Source organism: Natator depressus, chromosome 3, assembly GCF_965152275.1.
Source record: "Natator depressus isolate rNatDep1 chromosome 3, rNatDep2.hap1, whole genome shotgun sequence".
Taxonomy (NCBI): Eukaryota; Metazoa; Chordata; order Testudines; family Cheloniidae; genus Natator; species Natator depressus.
In genome coordinates this window covers 144,326,091-144,348,282 of record NC_134236.1, presented here as the reverse complement: position 1 = coordinate 144,348,282, position 22,192 = coordinate 144,326,091, and the positions used below count along the sequence as shown (strand labels likewise).

The 22,192-nt window shown below is 39.4% G+C and overlaps 1 protein-coding gene across 1 annotated transcript in view; it reads right to left on the bottom strand.

Annotated features, from left to right (window-relative positions):
- Positions 1-1,634: 1,634 nt before the first annotated feature.
- Positions 1,635-22,192, bottom strand: part of PRKD3 (protein kinase D3) — a 77,936-nt gene continuing 57,378 nt past the window's right edge. Inside the window, exons 12-19 of the mRNA XM_074948982.1 lie at positions 19,061-19,113; positions 18,214-18,286; positions 13,359-13,465; positions 12,547-12,708; positions 11,952-12,050; positions 7,790-8,057; positions 6,491-6,576; positions 1,635-5,534 (exon numbers count right to left, since the gene is read on the bottom strand). Of these exons, the coding sequence (XP_074805083.1) occupies positions 5,361-5,534; positions 6,491-6,576; positions 7,790-8,057; positions 11,952-12,050; positions 12,547-12,708; positions 13,359-13,465; positions 18,214-18,286; positions 19,061-19,113 (1,022 nt within the window). The 3' untranslated portion in view covers positions 1,635-5,360. The remainder of the gene's footprint in view (positions 5,535-6,490; positions 6,577-7,789; positions 8,058-11,951; positions 12,051-12,546; positions 12,709-13,358; positions 13,466-18,213; positions 18,287-19,060; positions 19,114-22,192) is intronic.

Here is a 22,192-nt window from a genome sequence, read left to right as displayed (position 1 = left end):
CATAAATAAACTTTTCTTGTAATGAACCATGTGTCTGTATGCAACCAGGATTTATTTAACTGGGTTATGCACTGCCTTTGTGCTGATGTACAAGCAAAGGAAGTGTACCATTGTTCTGGCCTGCTGCTTCCCCAGACAGCTTCTTTGTGCCTCCATCTTAGGTATGTACCTGTGGTTTTCTTGGAACCTGAGGCAGCATTGATGGCCTAAAGATTTCTCCCCAGCTTAACTGCCACCCTCCATTACACCACAAACAGGCTGCCCTGACAAATCTATATGATGCTTATCTGTTGTGGGTAACTGGGCTACTGTAATTGACTAGAATGACCTGTGTATGAGCTAATATCAAACTGAACAAATTTCAGTAGTTCCTATACAAGAAAGGTATACACAGTAAATGAGAGCAAACTCTTTGTTCCAGTGGATTTTCACTTTTAACACTGTGCTTGTGAATGACATACCTGTGAAATCAGGTTTTACTGTACTTATTCATTGATGTACAGCCATGATCACCAACTGCAGGGGTGCCCAACAGCCCACTAGAGCATTTCATAAGGCCTGGGGCCTGCTTCAACACAACACTAACAGCTAATGCTAATGTAAACTAAAATGATGTAAATACTAATGATTTCTTGTTTTTAAATAGTTTGTTTCTATGTACAGTATTGTCTAAACACACATGAAACAAGCAGAACTTAAATATAAATCAAGAGAGGTGACTTTAAAGCTTATTAAGCTATGTAGAAGCTGTTTGGGCACCCCCCGCCCCCCAGTTGTGTGTAGGTTTACATGACTTCCTGGACAAAAAAGTCAATTACTACAGTTCCAGGAGTCTCACTTCTCCTTTCCTGGGAGAAACCTGACACACTTCTGTGGTTGGAGTTCTCTCAGAGCAGATGGTCCACAGTGGAATGAAAATGTTGCCTTCTAAGGCACACATGTATATGCAGGTGGTGTCAACTTTAAGAAAGGGTTAGGTGAATAAAGCACTTTACCATAAGTGGTTTCCATTATACAGCCAATAAATAGTATTCTTTTGGCCATATTTTTCTACTGCTTGCTACAGTAAAGTTACATTCATGCTACAACAGAATATACCTTGATGTTTATTCTGTAGAAACATTTTACTTTTCCCACTATTCTAGGGCTTACACTGTTATGCCTATTCTGTAAGAATTTAAACACAAAGGAATGATTAAGTGAACAAGAGGTAGCTGAAAGTAAAATTGCACAACTTTGGCTATGGAGGTACTGTCAAGAAGATATCATACTTGACCTACATTAACATTGTTTGATGTAATAAGACATTTGGGGAATGTCCTGTGGATTCTAAATATGTATATTTGTTTAAAAGCCAGCACTCCTTGTCAGTGATTCTCTTAATCCATTTTTAAGGAGTCAAATATTTTGAAAGATCGGAGGGGGATAAAGCAGTACAAAACATAAAAAGCAGCACAGGTGAGTAAAATGCTATTCCGACAGCTGTTCCTCACATCAGTGATCCCAGTACACAAACATGTATGTACACACACAAGTTGTTTTCAAGGACATTTTAACACAGGGAAAGGAAGGGAATCCACGTAAATGGACGACAACAACTCTGATAGGGAAATAAATTTTATTTTCAAGCTTAGAGGATATTTACAAACAATGGGATGTATAAAAATATAAAAAAAGTACTTGACAGTGTCCTTTTGAGGCTACAAATTTTACTTGAGCTTTTTCTAGCATCAACATAGCACTATTTCTTGCATGAATGCAACTTCTTAATTCAAAACAGGTTAATGATTATGTAGCATTGGGTACAAATTCATCTGGAGCAACTGATTATTATAACTCCAGATTCTTAGTCAGTGACTTAAAGCTTAAAATTTAATAAAGGTTTTAGGCTTTCATTAAAAAAGTTAGAGTGCAAGCTGTGCAATTCATTCCATGGCTTGTAAAATGTGTGTGATAACTATCAAAGTAATACAAATGTTCCAGTTATTTTTCATCTTAAGCATCAAGCCACAACAGGGTGTGTATTGCTACAGTACTGGCCCATGCCACAGGCATTCTGAGGCTTGAAGTATTTTACTTATCTTAACAGTCTACCAGTGATCCAGGAATGCACACACTTAATTTATCGCTATTGGAATATGGCTACTTAATTCTAAAATTCATTAGTTTTAAAATCATGGGTGAGGATTTTAAACATATCCTACTGCTATGGAATTCACTATAGAAGAATTAGAGAAAAGGGCAAAAAATTTGGAGCACACTTTTACTACTAATTTGAATGTTTGTTTCCAATGCATGGGTGGGGGGTGGGGGGGAAGAAATCCTCAACTACCTGCTTCCAACCCCAGGAGTCCAAATGGCTCCAAAAGCCAGTTTCAATTCCCATTTTGTTTTTAAACCTAAATTGGGAATACTGAATAGGTCTCATTTTGTGTTTTAAAATAGAAACAGACTTCACAGGGGGTGGAGGGAGGGCAGTTAGGCCTCTTCCTCCTCCATGGATACCATCCTCTCCTCCAACCCTGCTAAGAACATAAGAACAGCCATACTGGGTCAGACCAAAGGTCCATCTAGCCCAGTATCCTGTCTTCCAACAGTGGCCAATGCCAGGTGCCCCAGAGGAAATGAACGGAACAGGTAAGCATCAAGCGATCCATCCCCTGTGGCTCATTCCCAGTTTCTGGCAAACAGAGGCTAGGGACACCATCCCTGTCCATTCTGGCTACAAGAACCGCAAAAGCTATTGTGCTTTTCAAGCAACTGACCTGCTTTAAAGATGTTTCTTTAAATGTAACTGGAAGCCCTGAAATGCCTCAACTCAGCAATGTAAAATCGAAGTTTGAAAGCCCAACCATGTCTGAAGCACTACAGCCGTAAGAGGCATGGTGCCCAAATTTCAGAGATGCTAAAGAAATGGTGGCAGCTAGAAGAGAGTGTCACTTCCCTCTTAAAACCTGGCTGTGACAAACTTTACAGGAAATTAGGCCAACACTAATCCAATGATTTCACAGGTGATCAGGCTACTTCAAAAATTAAAACTACCATTACATTAGCCTACAAGGTGTTTCAATACTCTCTGTGGAGGGACCAATCCTGAAATTTCCCCTCAATGAGGCTGCAAGGTTAAGAGGGCAGATTCTGCCTCCTACTACAATTCCTTTATACTCTTCCAGCACCACAAAAGGAGAGAACAATCCCCTGGAGAATTCCCCAAATGCAGGAGTGGTATGGGCAGCTCTATGCCAACCCCCTGAACAAATCTCAGAATAGAGGCATGGCCTTGCAAGGCAAGAGTGTGTCAGGGTGGAATGGCCAGAAGGCTTTGACACTGGTGGCTGGAGGGATTCTGCCAAACGTTAGAGCAGTCCCAGGAGTAGGGCAATATCCCAGATGTGCAAAGGCAGCACCTTGTATTTCCCACTGGTGAAGGTATAGTACAGAATCTGGCCGTAAGGTTTTAGTTGCTAACAGCCTAGATACCTATAAAATGCAGCGGCTAGGCTAAAGGAAGCCAAGCAGGAAGAGAGTCAATTATGGGCCCTGTTCTTCCTTCAGATACACTTAGGCAGTTTCCACCAACTTCATTGCCAGTTCACTTATGTATCTAAGAGCAGCTGAAACTCTGAAGCAACCACGTATTTTCATGATGATTTTCCATCAGTCCAGGCACAAAAGTCTACTCACCCACCATGATTTTGATAATTAAAAATATTTTAGTCAGCCTACAAAAAAAATTAGCTCACCTAGAAGAGTAAGGAGACCCCAAAGGCTTCAACTACCTTTGCAGCTGAAACCTACAGAATTTACATTTTAAAAAACCATAATAAGGACATTACCCAAAGCCAAGTTCTTATTAGCTAGTTGGACCTATCTGGGATATGCATAGTCTTACATCAACTCCCAATAATACATGGCTGAAATTTCCTCAGAAACTCACAACTAAGTAAATGGAGGCCTCCATTTAATATAGTGGGCATAAAGCTTTCTTCTTGAAACATGGCAGACTTTAACTGCCGAACTATCTTTCTGCACCGTCATTTCAGAAGGAAACTTCTGCTTCCCTCTCCATTTGGCCACAGTTCTCAAGATGTGGCTGGGTATGTTTAAATGGAAGTTTCTGTTGAGAAGCTGAATTAAGAATTGGTTTAGGGCTCCTAATTCAGTTTCATAATCTGTAAAGTTTAGGAATTGGGGAAAGGGTGGAATTGCAGGTTAAAGACTGGAAGGCAAAAAGTGGTAGGCTGAAATAGGAGGCAATGCTGCTTCTTCCTGTTAATTCATGAATCCAGCTGCCCTTTTGGCAACAGTTTGTGGCGCTACAGCCCCTTTAACTCATGCTCAATTTTGATTTTTTCCAACAGGATTCCTAATTTAGTTTGTTCAACAGAAAATGGGGATCGAGAGTTGCTATCAGTCCACAAACTACTGCAGACAGGCTAAGCCCGGGGAACCTAAAATGAACATAAAATATGTTTTTAAAAGTTATTCAACAGTGGAAGGATATGCTACATAAAAGTGTGTATGCTATCTGTGCACTACTTCGGTGGTTTTAAGACAAAACGCCTTTGGTACACACCCAAGACACATGCCAATCCTGCATATTAATACACACCCTGTTGTGGTTTATTGATCTATTGTAACAGACAATGTTGAGGGCTACCATAGCTTTTTGATTGTCAGTTAGCATTCAACAGAAATATGAAATCTGGTGTTACTATCTTATCTTCAGAGAAAGATCCTTCAATTCTACCAGGGCAAAGAAAGTCAAGCGTTCAACTGCTTAAACAGTGGCAAATGAGCATGTTCCTTTACCTTGATTGTTTTAGCATACCTGTCAAACAACATTCAATCTTTTAAATTAGTCCTAATCCAGCATTTTCTGTTGTGATTTGGTCAAGGTATACGGTTTTGATTTCTTTTTACAGCCTCTTTCCACAATGTACAAACTAGGAAAGTGGAGATGTATCTAAATACCAGAAAACAGTATTCTATGGCTTAGTAAATAAGGGACAAGGAAACCATAAAAAAATTGTTTCGTTATTGCATAGGCTACAAAAAACACAGAAAAATCACACCATGCATTCAGTTTGTATGCATTACACCTCAGTAACATCATCTGTAACCATACAGCTAGTGAAATGTTACCCAAGTTGCTTATCCCATTGCCAGATCACATTTCATAGTTCAAGAAATTAGAGATGAAGAAAAACTTGTTAGGTCATTTTGCCCAGCCACCTGCCAGTGCAGGATTCTTCATGGTTTTGTAGACTGAATCATCTGAACATTCAAAGAGCAATATCTGTCCAGAAAAGTATCAACATCTGAAGCACCTTTCCGTAATGAAGTTAGCACGGCGAATATTAAGGGTCTTCTTCCATATCATCTGGATTGGGGGCCATAATGAAATGTTTGGGGTACACAAGGTTGTGTTCATAAGCATGTTCTTCCCAGCGAGCATCATCACTCTCATGGGTAATGTAACGCTCTCCAATGCGAGTTTCAAACTCTCTAAGATCAAGCCAAGTCTGATAATCCTTTAAAAAAATTAAGGTGAATGGTTTATGAAACCCATAGCAGCACAGTCACAGAAATCAAGTTAGCAATTCAATACTTACACTTTAATATGACTAGGTGACTACAGTCAACAAGATATAGTGCAAAACCAAACAGGATTAGGTTCACCTGAAGGGGCTTGAGTTGAAATAAATTAAATCCCTCCGATTTCAGTGAAAGTACTACATACAATTTATGAAAATGTAATGACTCCAAGACAGACATTTTTCAGATATATGTAAAAATGCTGTTCTTTCAGTTTAAATAGTAATTCCATCAAATAATTGAGTGGGTTTTCCCTCAGAGTTCTCGTCTGTCTGTGTGCAAAATTGTGAGATTATGTAGTTGTCAGAGATCAGAAAGTAAAAGGGACCCAAGTGAAAACTGAACCAACACTTTCCCTCTACAACACTTTCCCTCACCTCATCTTGCCTCTTCTAAAATGAGTTATGGTATAAATTCTGCTTTCATTCTCTACTTGAGAACAAATAGCTTCTCACTCTGCCATGTATTTCAGGTGGAGCTGAGTGTTGATAACTGGCAATACTAAGGGAATGAACTCTTCACACCACTGCCAGATATACAGTAAAGAGTAAAAGCTGAGAGACAGAAAAATTAACAGTATCGTAGAGAACAAGAGGGCAAGATAAGATTCTGAAGGGCAGGGGGAAGGAACACAAGGAGATGGGCAGAATCCCAGAGGTGGGAAGGGGAGATAGGAAGGACACAGTAGGTAAGCATGGTCAATGAGGCTCAGTTCTCTCTCAGATTAATTCTAGTTGCCATCTTCATGGATATCCATTGTAAGATATTTTCATAATGTTGCAGTAAAAACAATCTTTACAAAGCCTTCGCACTACTTAATTCAAAATGTGATTCACTTAAAGGACAGTTACACACAGCTTTTATAGAAAACAAGATGGGCAATAGCTCTTACCTGTAGCCAGGGGTGACTAAGAGATTTGTCAACACTATAACGCTTTCTCATCTTCACTTGAAGCAAATTGTTTATTAAATCAGTGGCTGGGGGAAAAGCCACAGAACAAACAAATTATCAAAAATTCTACAGTATAAATACAAATCTGTCATCTCTAATGTAGTTTACATGCAACTTTGAAATTGAAGTGTTACCTAAAATATATACACAATGTAAATTATGTGAATCTTAGCCAAGCCAATGGTCTTTACAGTAAATTTTAACTCATGTTAGGAGAAAGCCAGAAAGGTAGTGTTTTGTTTGTTTTTTTAAAAAAAACACTACTCAAAACCGAGTTTACTGATTTACTCCAAATTTAATTTATTAATTTCAAATTTACTGTCAAAAATAATGTACTAATGTGAGGGTAAAATCCTAGTCCGACTGAAGTCAACGGAAGCTTTACCAATATTGGTCCTAAATTAATAGGGGGTAAAGTTTGCAAAATGACGAGGGTACTTAAGAACCTACGTCTCATCAGAAGTCAATGAGATTTAGGCTCCTCAGCCACTTAGACTCTTTTGAAAAGTTCTTTTTAAAGTGCTCTCTCTCAACAGTAAGTTCCCACCATTACACACTACTGTCAGGCATCCCTCCAGGTCTTATGTATATACACCACTTATTTTATTATCATTGTGAATTTCACAGCTAGAGATAAGCCCATGTTAAAACCCCAGGTCGGAACAACCTTGAAGCCTGCTAACATTTGGATCCAGATCTGAATATCTTCACTCACCCCTATTTCATTATTGCACTGGATCAGACTGTTTGGATCCAGAATTCTAGTTATATGCATGCCTATGTTTCAAGTGATCAGTCCCAACAGATAGCCAGGCCAGATTTAACTTGTCATTAGCTTTCATGAAGAGTACACATCTTTACCTCCAGCCCACCACTTTCTACACCCAGTAGAAAAGTTAGCTAAACCCACATTTGGTGAGTTTATACAATAAGCCATTCTGTCAAGTTCTATCAACAGCTTTCTGAAATCTAGTTATATCTATTGGTTCTCCCTTTTCTCTAGGCCAATTGTTAAATGTAATCCCACCTGACATTGTTTATCTTTCACAAATTCATGCTGCTTCACACCTATGATGTTAGCCTTTACCAAAGAGTCATTCAGCTGTCAATTTTCACATTCGTGTCTGAATCAAACTCATAATGCAATTCAAAAATACCTGAATTCCAAAGTGTTAATGTATATAAAATGCTATAAAAAACAAGATCTCAAAAAGCAAAAGCTCTCTTGAATTTCTTTACCTTCACTAGAAATTTCCTTCCAGGGGTTCGGTGGATACATAAATGCTGCATTTTGGATTTGGTCATTTATATCTTCATCCTCATTAAATGGGAAGGTACCACTAAGGCTCACATAGACAATAACTCCCACTGACCACATATCCAGAGAGCGATTGTAACCTTTACTCCGGAGTACCTCAGGAGCAAGATAAGCAGGGGTTCCAACCACAGAGCGCCTGAAAGACTTCTCGCCTATGATGCGTGCAAAACCAAAGTCACACAGCTTCACCTGTAAATAAATACAGTACTGTTAACTGAAAAATCTCTGGTAGATCTCACAGAGGAGCAACCGTCCAAACAAAAAGTATGGTATCAGGCATCACACATTTGCCGTCATTTAACTATTGCTTGCACTGGACAAATTGAAGCAAAAAGCAGTTAGTCCTATTGCTTCAGTGATGTCTCCCTTTACATACTTGACTTTGGAAACTTACTAGCAAACTTGAGAAAAAACAAACAGTTACTAACCTCTTCTGTAACTGTTGTTCTTTGAGATGTGTTGCACGTGTCCATTCCACTTCACTGCACATGTCTAGCCCACTTCAGGTATGTGCATACCCACTGCACCAGAATCAGAGATTTTTCCTATAGTGGTACTTGTCAGGGCAACACATGCACCCTCTGCTGCTTCGTGATGGCATAAGGCCACCCCACACCCCTTTGGTTCCTCCTTACCGGAGAGACTCTGCTATAGAGGGGAAAGGGGAGGGTCATGGAATGGACACGTACAAAACATCTCGAAGAACAACAGTTACAGAAGAGTTTTATAACTATTTTGTCTTCGAGTGATTGCACACATCCATTTCACTTCAGGTGATTCACAAGCAGTTCAATCTGGAGGTGCATTTCAGAGTCTACCTGAAAAAGAACTGAAGGACTACTCGTCCAAACTAGGTGTCATTTCTGGAATGCTGAGATACAGAGTAATAAGTTATAAAGGTGTGTGCCGATAACCAAGTCACCATCCTACAAAATGTCTGTTATGGGCACTTGAGCTAGAAAAGCTGCAGAAATCGCCCGAGATCTTGCTGAGTGTGCTACCACCCCGCTTGTCAGGGTTATTTTGGCAATGTCACAACACATACGTAAGAGGAAATCCATGATGAGATTCTCTGTGCTGAGACTAGAAGGGCCCTCATCCTGTCTGAAACTGCTAAGAGTTGGGATGCCAACCTAAACAATTTGGTTATGTCCAAGTAAAAACCTAACGCCCTTCTGACATCCAAAGTATGGAGTGTCTCTTCATCCTTATGAGATTGGGGCTTAGGAAAGGAAGTTGATAAATTATATCACTTGATTGAGGTGGAATTCTGATATTACTTTAGGCACAGATTTTGGATGTGCACGTAACTTTGTCCTTATAAAAAAGACTGTGTAAGGAGGGTCAGCTACCAAGGCTTGTAATTCCCCCACTCTTCTCCCAGAGGTAATCGCTATCAAAAAGGCTACTTTCATGGATAGATGAAGTAAAGAGCAGGTTGCCATCAGTTCAAAGCGTGGACCCATCAACTTTGTTAACACCAGATTTGAGCCCTAAAGATATAGCCACCTGGGGATATAACCTGTCCAGACTCTTTAAGAACACTGGATTAGAGAATACTGAGTGGCCAGTGATTGGAAACTGGAGATAGCTCCCAGATGGTACCAATGGATAGGACTTGTTGTTTCAGGCAGAACAAGTAATCCAAGACATGATGGAAAGAGGCCCAGACTGGAAAACTTCTTTCTGCTATGACCATAAAGAAAATCATTTTCACTTGAACAGAAAAGTATATCGACTAGGTTTTCAGCTATTCAGGAAGATGTTTCATACATTCTCTGAACACTCTGCCTCTTAAGGCATTAACTATAGAGCATCCAAGCCATAAGATGGAGAGCAGACAGGTTGTGATGCAGTGAGTCGACCGTGGTCCTGCAAGATCAGGTTAGGTTCTGATGGTAGTGTCAAAAGAGCCCTGATACAGAGGTTCTGCAGACTGGAGAAAAAAAGTTACCTACTTTTTGTGACCATTGCTCTTCAAGATGTGTTGCTCATGTCCATTCCATTCTAGGTGTGTGCGTGCCCACGTGCCTGGTCATCGGAGATTTTTGCCTTAGTGGTATCTGTAGGGTCGGCAGTGGCCTCGATCTTTTGGAGGCAGCTGGCTCCTTCAAGACACATTGCCCATGCTTCTTCCTTGATACCAGGGAAGGGGAATAGCACAGAGTCTCCGCAATGTACTGAGGGGCACTTCTGACAGAGGCAGAAGTACTTGACATCCACCCCTTTGGTCCAAGACTTGAAGTTTCTACAGATATGGGAACAGTCTGAGATGCAACCCTCACCGAGGCACTTTAGACTGCTGCAGTGAGGGTCACTTATCAGACTTCTTGCAGCCAATGCAAGCCTTAAAGCCCATGTACCAGGAGTTGGCACCCAGAACAAGCAGGAACTGACAATCTAAACAAAACTAAGCTAAATAATAATAAAACTTTACTCTAAAGGTCTAACTATTGATGAGTACACGAACTATATACAAGAAAAATTCCCTGAAAAAGAGAATATTAGCAACCCCACCGACCATGGGTGTTTAGAAGGGACTGAAGAGGGTCAGGGGCGGCTCTGCCCATTATATAATTGTGCAGCAGCATGAGGCAACAGAGGGCACATGCACCACCCTGATGGATAACGGTAAGGGAAAAATCTCTGACTCTGGCACACTTGGCTGGCACACACCTGAAGTAAAATGGACATGTGCAATCACTCAAAGAACATCGCAAAAAGAAAAGGAGTACTTGTGGCACCTTAGAGACTAACCAATTTATTTGAGCATAAGCTTTCGTGAGCTACAGCTCACTTCATCGGATGCATCCGATGAAGTGAGCTGTAGCTCACGAAAGCTTATGCTCAAATAAATTGGTTAGTCTCTAAGGTGCCACAAGTACTCCTTTTCTTTTTGCGAATACAGACTAACACGGCTGTTACTCTGAAACCTGTCAAAGAACATCTACACTTATTCAATAAATCAGTACACAAAATACATAGATAATTCATAACAACCTCTTGCCACCAGGTCCTTTTAATTTAACTGTGGTGAACTCTTCTAGAACTTAGTTGTACTAATACATCTTAAGTCTCCTGGACAGTTGCATTGCAATATCTGAATTTATATTTCAGAGAACAGAATATACTCTTTTGGTTTTAGATTAATAGATTCTAAGGCTAGAAGGAACCAACTAATCTGAACTTCTGTATAATACAGGCCACAGAATTTCACCCAGTTACCCCTCTAGCCCCAACTGCTTGTTTGACTAATGCATGCTTTCCAAAAAGGCATCCTGTGTTGATTTGAAGACAGTGAGAGATGGGGTCTCCACCACATCCATTGGTAGTTTGTTCCAATGTTAATTCAGCCTCATAGTTAAAGAAAATTGTGTCTTATTTCCTATTTGAATTTGTCTGGTTTAAACTTTCAACCATTAGTTCTTGCTATGCCTTTTACTGCTAGATTAGAGTCGTTTAATACCTGGTATTTTCTCCTTGTGAAAGTACTTATAGACTGTAATCAAGTCACCTCTTACTCCTCTAAGATATACCTGAAGCATGAAGATTTCAGTCATTAACTGATTAGGATCAGGAAGAAACTTCCCCTATGGCAAGATTATTCCACAGTTGTCCACTATAGGGTTTCTCGCACCTTCCTCTGAAGCTGCTGCTATGGGCCGCTGTCAGACACAGGACACTGACCTGAAGGATTCACTGATCTGATCCAGATTGGTAATTCCAATGTCCCTACCTGCTTGCTTTGGGAAAGTGTATTCTTCCAGCACTCACTGAGGCAGTTGGAAAGTTGGAGGGGTCTTATTCTCTTTGAAGGAGTGAGCAGAGGCTACTACTTACTGAGAGGGACAGTAACATTAGAGCAGGGAAAGTAGAGGTGAAAAACTTCATCCTCAGTGTTCTAAGAGCTGAAAAAAATGTAATAAGGTAACAAAACAGGCAGCTCACATAATTCTAGTTATATTTTGGGTGAAAACATCAGTAACACTGTCCTATGACAGAAATTTTTAAGCTCTAAATTCTATATTTCTTCTTTAGTGGAACAGTGATTTAGGATGAAACACGTGTTATATTTTCACTCACCTGAGGGAATGGTTCTGCTGATGCTAGTAGTACGTTTTCTGGTTTTAAATCACAGTGTACAATATTCTTGAAGTGTAAATTCCTCAAAGCAACAAGTATCTACAAAAGAAGGAAAGGTATTTTCAACATGATTAGGACTGTAAGTGTCTAAGCACCAAAGATCAGACACAAAGTTGTACAATAATTTTGAACTGTACAGACTTCTACAATTTTGCTGTGCTTTCACATTGTGCAAGTGCTATTTTTTTCCTGATCAAAATCACAATTAGTGTTAATTTTGTTTGGGGAAGGGCAGTTTTTGAATATTTTTATACCACACATGCACCTTTATGAACACTTAATTTGAGGTGTCTCCTTTAAAACATAACCAATTACACTTCTAGGGAAAAAACGTGAAAACTGTCACTTAGATGAGTGTCTGAATTCTCATCAGTTCAACTTCCATTAAATACAAAGTCTACCGTTAAAGCTTCATCTTCTTTAAATAATGATTGAATCTAGGCAATACCTTGGCCTAAATTCTACTCACACCAGTTTAAGAAACCAAAATCTGGCCCCTTTTCTTCATAGAAGCAAACAGAGATGGAATACCAACCTGGGTGACCATGAACTTAGTGATTCGTTCTGGTAGCCGACTTTTCTCACTTGAAAGAATCATCTCCAGCATATCTCCATGCAACTTTTCCATCACAACAAACACCCGTTCTGGGGTTTCAAACATACATTCCAGGTTTACAATCCCAGGGTGGTGCAAATTCTAGAGAGTTACAAAATTCACATGAAGAACAAAAGAGATATAGCACTGATTAAACAGTTGGAAAATTACACTTATCCTGAGCTATAAAATCAGAAAGGATATATAAATGGAGAATTAGGGATTAGAAACAAAGGGTATGAGGCAGAAGGCATTTCAAGGTGGCAAGATTTAACAAAAGAAATGTGCCAATTGCCAGTATTAAGATTACTTTTGTCTTGAAAAGGAAATTATATCTGAAGTGGACAATTTTGTATATGATACAATCAGACAGGAATATAAAGGAAAAGAGCAAACGTTTGTATGGATTGATGGGCAAGTCATGCAATCAACAGAACAGAAGTCACATGAATTTCAGCTGCTGCCTGCTGCTTCAGCAAGGCCCCAGGAAGCCTAAGTATGTCTTCGCCCTCAGTCCGTGCTGGCAGTAAGTAGACAGCTGCCAACAATAAGCTGACAACTCTGCTACCAGCTGCTCACAGACTCCCTTCTTTCAGAGCCCCCTCTAACAGCTGGGCTCAGATTTCAACGATTCAGTCTTATGCCCAGCTCAGTAAAGCACTTAAGCACATGCCATAGAATCACAGAAATAATCTTTTCCTTTGACGGGACACAAGCTCAAATGTGGATTTTATTTAAAATTTATTTTGTACCTGCAGAATGGCAACTTCATTGCGAAGCTGACTTTCCTGTTTTGTAGGGAATCTCATCTTATCAATGACTTTAATAGCCACATCCCTTCCAGTCTTCCTATGTTTTCCTAAAAGAAAAGCAGTACCACCCATCAAACAGCAGAAAATCATTCATTAACAAAGTTACAGTTGAAAGCTTTCCTCTTTGTGGAAATGGGTACTTTTTTCACAATCATAAATGTTAATACACATCTGAGTTGAAAATTGTAACTGAGATATGAATGTAAGTATGACAGTAAGTACTCTCAATCCTGAAATGCAGGATTCTTCTGCAGCATAAATTTAAAGTGACTGTTGCTTTGCTGTCCAATCTGTGCATTGATACTAAATATATTAGGTGAATTTCACCCCATGCAGATGACCTGCAAAAGACCTATGCACCATTAAGTCTCACATAAGCCCATAAAATCCTGGCCTCTTCTATGCTGATGCTCAGGGTGAGATGGAAAAAGGCGTAAGGTTTCTTCTCTCCTGTTGTCCCAGCAGCCAAAGGATACTTCCACAGTGTGCAGGAATGTGCTAGAAGGTACATCCAGCTAATTCACTGGCTGGCATGCCATATGCCCAACAGGGTATAGTCTACATGAAGAGGGATACAGTAGCCCCAAGCAGGTGTGCTGCCATCTGAAAGCTCTAAATGACTGGTAGGGAAAACCGGCTGATCCTTGGGGGGGAGGGGCAGGGTCTCGCTGTGCTATGTTTCACCTCAATAGAAAACATTATACCCTACACAGACAGGATGTCTCAAATGCTGATCGGCAGCTGCCCACCCAGCACCCCACCCATGCTCAGTTGTTTCCTGTAATGTCAGAATTAACCCCTCAATGAAGAGGGCAGGTTAATGAGGTCAGACACAGAAGGACCTTAGTAATCTAACATACATCAATATTAAATCTAGAATGAGATTGTAACAAAAACAAAAGGGAATGTCTGCTCAGTGAAAGTGCTGAAAACTATTTTAGAAAAATGTATAAAATACACAGAAAAGTCCACAGCTACAGTATAAGAGGCACAGAGAATACTACGGTGCACTGCTAGACAAATACTACAAGGAGGTCAAACTACTGCTATATAAACAACCTAGCTAGACCTCACCTGGAGTTCTGTATTCAGGACTGGTGGTCATGGCTTAGTAATTGCTCCTGAAGGTTGTTGCATGGAGCAATCAACATAATGTACCTGCCTTAAAGATTTACATGATGAATAAATGGTTAAAAAAGGGCTTATTTCCACTGGACAAAATGAAGTAGACTTAATGGAGCCTGACTGAAGTTCCAAATGGCAACAAAGTAGCCAAACAGACTTCATAGTTGAAAAGTAAAAACAATTAAATCAGATTAGAAGAGACTAATACAATGAAAAGATTGCAATATATCCTGGGCTGACAGAAGAAATGGCATAAAGGTTGAAATCCTTCCAAGGATTTTAGGAGATCTGTTTTGAGGCATCCAGTATCAATACCAAATAAAACCCGCGGATGACATACAGCAATTCTTAAAATGACATAAATTATAGCCCCCTGTAAGGGTTAAAAATATATATATAAAATTCAAAGGAAGAGGTTCTAACTCCACTAAACATCAAATTATACCAAAATGCCACAGAAATAAAGTCAACAGTGGACTAGACATATTCCTTCTGGATACTGGACCTGACTAAAGAACCAGGAGACAATATTTGGTTAAGTAAAGAGAACAAACTGGAGCTGTGCTCACACACAGGTGAAGGATTAACATTAAATACTGTATGTGGGTTCAAAATGGCTTTAAACATAGCCCTTTGATATGGTATTGCTGTCAAATCATACACCAGTAAGAGATCACCCAAATTTCCTCCCTAACCCCACAAAAATGTTAACACCTTTCAGAAATTAAAGGTAATGTGAATAGAGGGGCAAACAGAAAGAAAAGCTAGATATCAATACCTCAAAATGTATTTGATTTTCAGTATCTACAAGTTCAAAATTTTGTCCTACATTCTGCAAAAAGCAAAAATTTCTCATATACCTAGAGCATCCTATTGGTTTAATTATTTCTGTGAGAAATTTTCTAAAGATACGGGAACACAAAAATGAAACCAAAAGTATTTTATTCACTATATGTTAACTAGAAGGTTGTATATCCAAATTTTAAATGAATAAGAATATTCCTATTTATGGTATAATGGTTACCAGATCCAATCTGTGAACTGTTGGCAATAAATAGTGAAGCAGTGTTGATTCCAGGATGTTAGCAAGAGAAGGTGGATGAGGTAATACCTTTTATTGGACCAACTTCTGTTTGTGAAGCAGACAAGCTTTCGAGCTTACACAGAGCTCTTCTTCTGGAGACAAAGAGCTCTGTGTAAGCTCAAAAGCTTGTCTCTTTTCATCAGAAGGTGGTCCAATAAAATATTACCTCACCCAACTTTGTCTCAGCAATAAATAGATCAATGCAGTCAGAACGTAAGACTTTGGTTATATTCTCTTTTCTTGCTCTCCCATTTTCTTTGTGATTTTAGTATCTTAAATGTGTTACACCATGCATGCATTTTTAAATGGTGGCGTGAACTAAAAAAGAATTTGGACAAATGCTTCATACAAGCATTAAACCCATTGGCTAAAAGAAGTATTGAACCAAGGAGTAATTGTTGTAAACATCAAGAGGAATTTCTATACAAAGGACAGCGTAATTCTGGGAGTAGATCAAAAAATGATAAACAGGGAAAACTGTCTAATTCTGTCACAATCTCTCTTTCCCACCCCACACTCTGAACTTAAAAGAGAATCCTTACACAAAATGTCATGCTAGCACTTTCCATGGAGTCCAGACGCAAAATAAATTTCTGTCAAGAATGGCGTACAGCTACCAGCCCATCAACTTATATCTCCATCACAAAATTTTCAGAGTAAGGAGAAGAGTACTAATAGCACAACTAATATACAGAAGAATTAAAGTTTCCATGCTTTCTAGACAATGGAGGCAAAATGGAAAGGACGTTTTCTTTCTTTACATTGCCTGTTTAATTACTGGTTTCAGAGTAGCAGCTGTGTTAGTCTGTATTCACTAAAAGAAAAGGAGTACTTGTGGCACCTTAGAGACTAACAAATTTATTTGAGCATAAGCTTTCGTGAGCTACAGCTCACTTCATCAGATACATTCAGTGGAAAATTCAGTGGGGAGATTTATATACACAGAGAGCATGAAACAATGGGTGTTACCATACACACTGTAACAAGAGTGACCACTTAAGGTAAGAAATTACCAGCAGGGGAGCGGGAGGGGTGGGGTGGGACCTTTTGTAGTGATAATCAAGGTGGGCCATTTCCAGCGGTTGACAAGAACGTCTGAGTGGACACAGTTGGCAACAGGCTTTGTTGCAAGGATAGGTTCCTGGGTTAGTGGTTCTGTTGTGTGGTTGCTGGTATTTGCTTCAGGTTGGGGGCTGTCTATAAGCAAGGACTGGCCTGTCTCCCAAGATCTGTGAGAGTGATGGGTCGTCTTTCAGGATAGGTTGTAGATCCTTGATGATGCGTTGGAGAGGTTTTAGTTGGGGGCTGAAGGTGATGGCTAGTGGCGTTCTTTTATTTTCTTTGTTGGGCCTGTCCTGTAGTAGGTGACTTCTGGGTACTCTTCTGGCTCTGTCAATCTGTTTCTTCACTTCAGCAGGTGGGTATTGTAGTTGTAAGAATGCTTGAGAGAGATCTTGTAGGCGTTTGTCTCTGTCTGAGGGGTTGGAGCAAATGCAGTTGTATCATAGAGCTGGGCTGTAGACAATGGATCGTGTGGTGTGGTCTGGATGAAAGCTGGAGGCGTGTAGGTAGGAATAGCGGTCAGTAGGTTTCCGGTATAGGGTGGTGTTTATGTGACCATCGCTTATTAGCACCGTAGTGTCCAGGAAGTGGATCTCTTGGGTGGACTGGTCCAGGCAGAGGTTGATGGTGGGATGGAAATTGTTGAAATCATGGTGGAATTCTTCAAGGGCTTCTTTTTCATGGGTCCAGATGATGAACATGTCATCAATGTAGCGCAAGTAGAGTAGGGGCATTAGGGGACGAGAGCTGAGGAAGCATAGTTCTAAGTTGGCCATAAAAGTGTTGGCATACTGTGGGGCCATGTGCCCATAGCAGTGCCGCTGATTTGAAGGTATACATTGTTCCCAAATGTGAAATAGTTATGGTCGAGGACAAAGTCACAAAGTTCAGCCACCAGGTTTGCTGTGACGTTATCGGGGATACTGTTCCTGACGGTTTGTAGGACATCTTTGTGTGGAATGTTGGTGTAGAGGGCTTCTACATCCATAGTGGCCAGGATGGTGTTTTCAGGAAGATCACCGATGGACTGTAGTTTCCTCAGGAAGTCAGTTGTGTCTCGAAGATAGCTGGGCGTGCTGGTAGCGTAGGGCCTGAGGAGGGAGTCTACATAGCCAGCTCAAATAAATTTGTTAGTCTCTAAGATGCCACAAGTACTCCTTTTCTTTTTGTTTAATTACTGTTCTTTTGCCTCCTTTCTTGCTTTCTGATAGGTGGAGTCTTAAAAGGTAACAATGATTCTTCTCTGGGAAGAGGAGACATGCAATGGAAGAAAACTAGCAAGACTGTTCAGATGATTTTGTCTTGTTTCCAGAATTTCATTTGCTCATGATTTCACATTACAAACAAATAATATGTGGTAACTTAAGCATTTTAACTTGAAATATTATGGCAGCAGAGCTGTATGTCATTGGGACAACTCAGATACGAGTAATATATGAAATGTGACTGTAGCTAATATACGGACACTAGCCAACTACACCTCTAGCATGAGCACATACATAGCAAAAGTTCACAGTAACTTACCTCCATATACAATGCCAAACTGACCGGAACCTAGGACCTCATCAGCAAAGATCTGATATACAGAGCTGATATCCTATTGCATGAAAGAGATAAGCCGCAAACATTAGGAGCAATCAGAGAACAAATGTCCATTTGGAAATTCAATGGTACTGGCTAAACTGTTAATCATGCTTTTAATAAACAGTTTGAAATTAAAGTTGCTTTGGTTATTTTAAAACTATGGGGCAGATTCAAAGCTAATGTAAGTTGTCGTATCTGCCTCATTGTATTTAACACTATGGTGACAGTAAAGAAAATGAATAATTTTGTACTAACTGATATATATACATAACATCCACTTATTATTCTGAATGTCGGTGAATATCTGCTATCTCATTCTTAAAAATTCCAGAACACACTGTTAGTTCAATCTGTTCTGGGTTCTAATAAAGACAGTCAAACAAAAGGTTAAAAACCTGTCTACTAAGATTATTTTTCACTCATATCTCCTGCCCTTAAGTAAATGAAAATATAAAAAATTAAGCCGAAGTATTTGGAGCATAATTGCATCACCTACAAATGTAGGTTTCCCATTGTGTGTGCATCATTAATTTGGAAATAGATATACAAGGGAAGGAACTTTCTCTGAGGAAATTCTAGTCATTGTATTACATATGATGACACACACTCACCAAAATATCAATTATGTCAATAAGGGAGATTGCTTTTATGTACCTATTGAGAATAGAGAGTTCCATGGCTGTAAAACCTTTAGGTGTTTTCCCTTGACCATTTTATGAGACATTCTTTCTTACTATCAATTGCTTTAAAAGAGTTTGGGTACATACTATTTTTGCGCATGACTCACCACATTCTCCTGAATCTGGCAATTTGAAACAGAGATGCTAAGAGATAATTCCTCTGCAATAAGAAAGAAAGTATAACACTTTAACAGAATAAAAAGTCAAGTTTTGTTACTGGTTAAAAATCATTTAACAGACTTCTAGCAATGTAGCTAGGGTGAAAGGCTGTGCACTGGTGTTCTGCAGGAAAACATATATTCAGACTCCAAAGTCACATGTTGATTTAGACAAACTGGTCTGGGTTTTGTTTTGTGAAGCAATAGTTCAGGATTAGTAAAATGCCAAAACTGATGGGAAAAGAGGTTAAAGATTAGAACAATTTGTACAAGGCCAGGAGCTGGAAACTGAAGATGAAAGTAATTTGCCTACTGCATTGTAAATTGCAGCAATTCTCTGGTAGTGAAACAGAAAAGTAATCAAGTGACAAAGTAAAATAGATCATTTATCTTAACCAAAAGGAACTGTTAGCTGTCTGCAGAGTTAAGGAACTTATATGCAATTAAGTAGGTAAATATAAGCAACCAAGGGAAGGAAAATATTAAGTCAAGCAAGATACAGACAAGCATGATAATTTAGAAAATATTGCCTGTGTAAGTTCTATTCTAAATGTTAGTTTTGTAGATCTGCTGAAGGAGGACATAAATCTGCTAAATTTGAGAGCAAATCTGGAAGATTGATCAGAGACCTCTTCAAGTAAAAGAAGCAGACATGGAAGTTGAGAGCACACACAATTTCTACTCTAAGTCTTCAGCAGAGAACCAACTTAGACATGAAGTTTAGGAGTATAACCTCATAATGTACAAGGCAAGAAAATAGACAAAACATAGCAACAATTGCCTTTTCCTTTGTCTTCAGGCTGGAGTCAAGCTTCTCAGACAAAAGGACAAAGACCAATCTGCCAAGTGAACTTTCAGAGTATGCTGAACAAATCCCTGGACAATATGAATGTCAGGCATGTTCCAAACCAGAAAGAGCCTTGAACTCTAGGAACACAATTCAAGAGCACAAAGAAAAAGCCTGTTGCTTCCTCTCTTGTCATCGAAGCTCCACCCTCAAAGCAAGGCTCTACAGAACTGGCATGATAACAAATACCAACTCACTGGGACTAGGTTCCTCTGAATATTGTACCTGAACAAGAACCTCTACAGGTTCATGCGTGTCTAATGACTGTCCTCTTCTATTTGAGACTGGTTAGGCCTTAGTTGGGACAAAGTATTCAATTTTGGCCAAGAAACAGCTGAGTTCAAGAAGTGAGAAACAAAAATTGTAAGATTTAGAAAATAACATCAAAATATACATAGTCTAAATTGCAGTAAGGATAAAGTAGGTTAAAAGGAAGAGGAACTTTGTAAAATCACCATTACTGGAGATATTTAAGACTACGTGACACCCATCTATAGAGATGCTTAGAGAGCATGAAATCAGTCCAGTTACCATGCAGGAGGACAGTGATTAACTAACGGCCCCTTCCAGATAAGCTGATTCATGTATAAAAAACAACAACAGGTAGATTGACAGTTCTCCACTGACCACATATCTGAGGAGACTTAAGAGCATAACTTATTCTACCCAACAATATCATTAATTTACATTCAAAGTACTCCCTCAGAAGCTGCCTATATAAGTTAATTAGCAAGACAAGGTGGGTGAGGTAAGATCTTTTATTAGACCAACTTCTGTTGGTGAAAGAGACAAGCTTTTGAGCCACAGAGCTCATCCACTAAAAGATATTGCCTAACCCACACCCACCTTGACTTTCTAACATCCAGGGCCCGACACAGCTATAACTATACTGTGTACAATTATGACACAAAAGTTCACTGAATCTACCTCCAGTCTTCTTCCCTCCTACTTTAAGTGAAGCTACACCAACTGGGGAGCTCTGCCTTCTAATTTATTAAAACAAAGACCCGGAGAGCCACCCTTTTTGAGGAACAGTAGTATGTCAGTGATTCATCAATTAAGAGAAGAATCATCTGCAAGCTCCTTACATGCATATATAAACCAAAATACTAAATCGACAGTGCAGATATGAAAAACGGTGCCTAGAAAACAAATTTCTAAGGATTTTTCACGTGATTTGATGGATGTATGTAGTTGTTAAGCTATCTATGTCCCTTTTATAGACAATTTTAATGTCTATAGTCAGACTGATGTTCACTGTAACTAACAAATGCACTGAAATCACTGGTTTCCAGGATATATCATGTTATCAAAAGGATTACAAATAATTACTTTTGGCTTTTTAAATACTAAAAAGGGCTTCTGCCTATATTAGTATCTTAGAGTTAAAGCTCAGAAGATGATAGATAGATATATTTAAAAGAATGGTAAAATAGCTATAGTAACCAATCACATTTCACAGAAACAAAACCTCTCCATAATTAAATACCAATATGGTGTTTGCTAGATATACATCACGCTAATTTGAGAGCATATTTTGTTTTCAGAATATACCTTCACTCATTGATTGAGGGCAGCATCTGAGTGTCACTCTGCTGTCGATATCATTACCTACACAGAATAGGTAGGGATTTGATATTGTCAGAGGTAAATTAATTTATCCCAGGATTCCTTGCAAATTTAGTGACACAACAATAGGCGGATGAAGGAGCAGGTGGGCCCCAGCAGTGGACAGCATTGAGGGAGAACTCAAGTGTGGAGGCATAAGCCTGAGCAGGGTGACAGTACGAATGCTGTTGCCAACAGGCTCCAAGGAGGTACTTGGAGAGAATGACCTGGAATATCTGGTGTTCAGTACACCAGGGATAGTGAATCTGATGCTCTGTGTGAAGAAGAAGGGTGAGGAAGGAAGGGTGGTGCCTTTCTTCTGCCTTTTTACAACTTCAGTGCAGAAGGAGTTCATCCCACCACTGGCAGTATTTACATCCCATTATCGGCTCCCTTCCTTGTTCTTACAGCTAGGGTGTAATTACAAAGAGGCATTACATATGTGAAAGGGATGAGGAGGACAGTACCACAAAGTATCTGAAATCTCACAAACTTAAAGAAATTTCACTTAAAGTAACAACCCATTTTTTTTAAAGTTTATATTAAAAGAAGTACTTTAGTCATGATCTGTATTAAATGCATCAGCTACGTGTGACTTTTACAGTCCTACAATAAAGGTTTTGTAA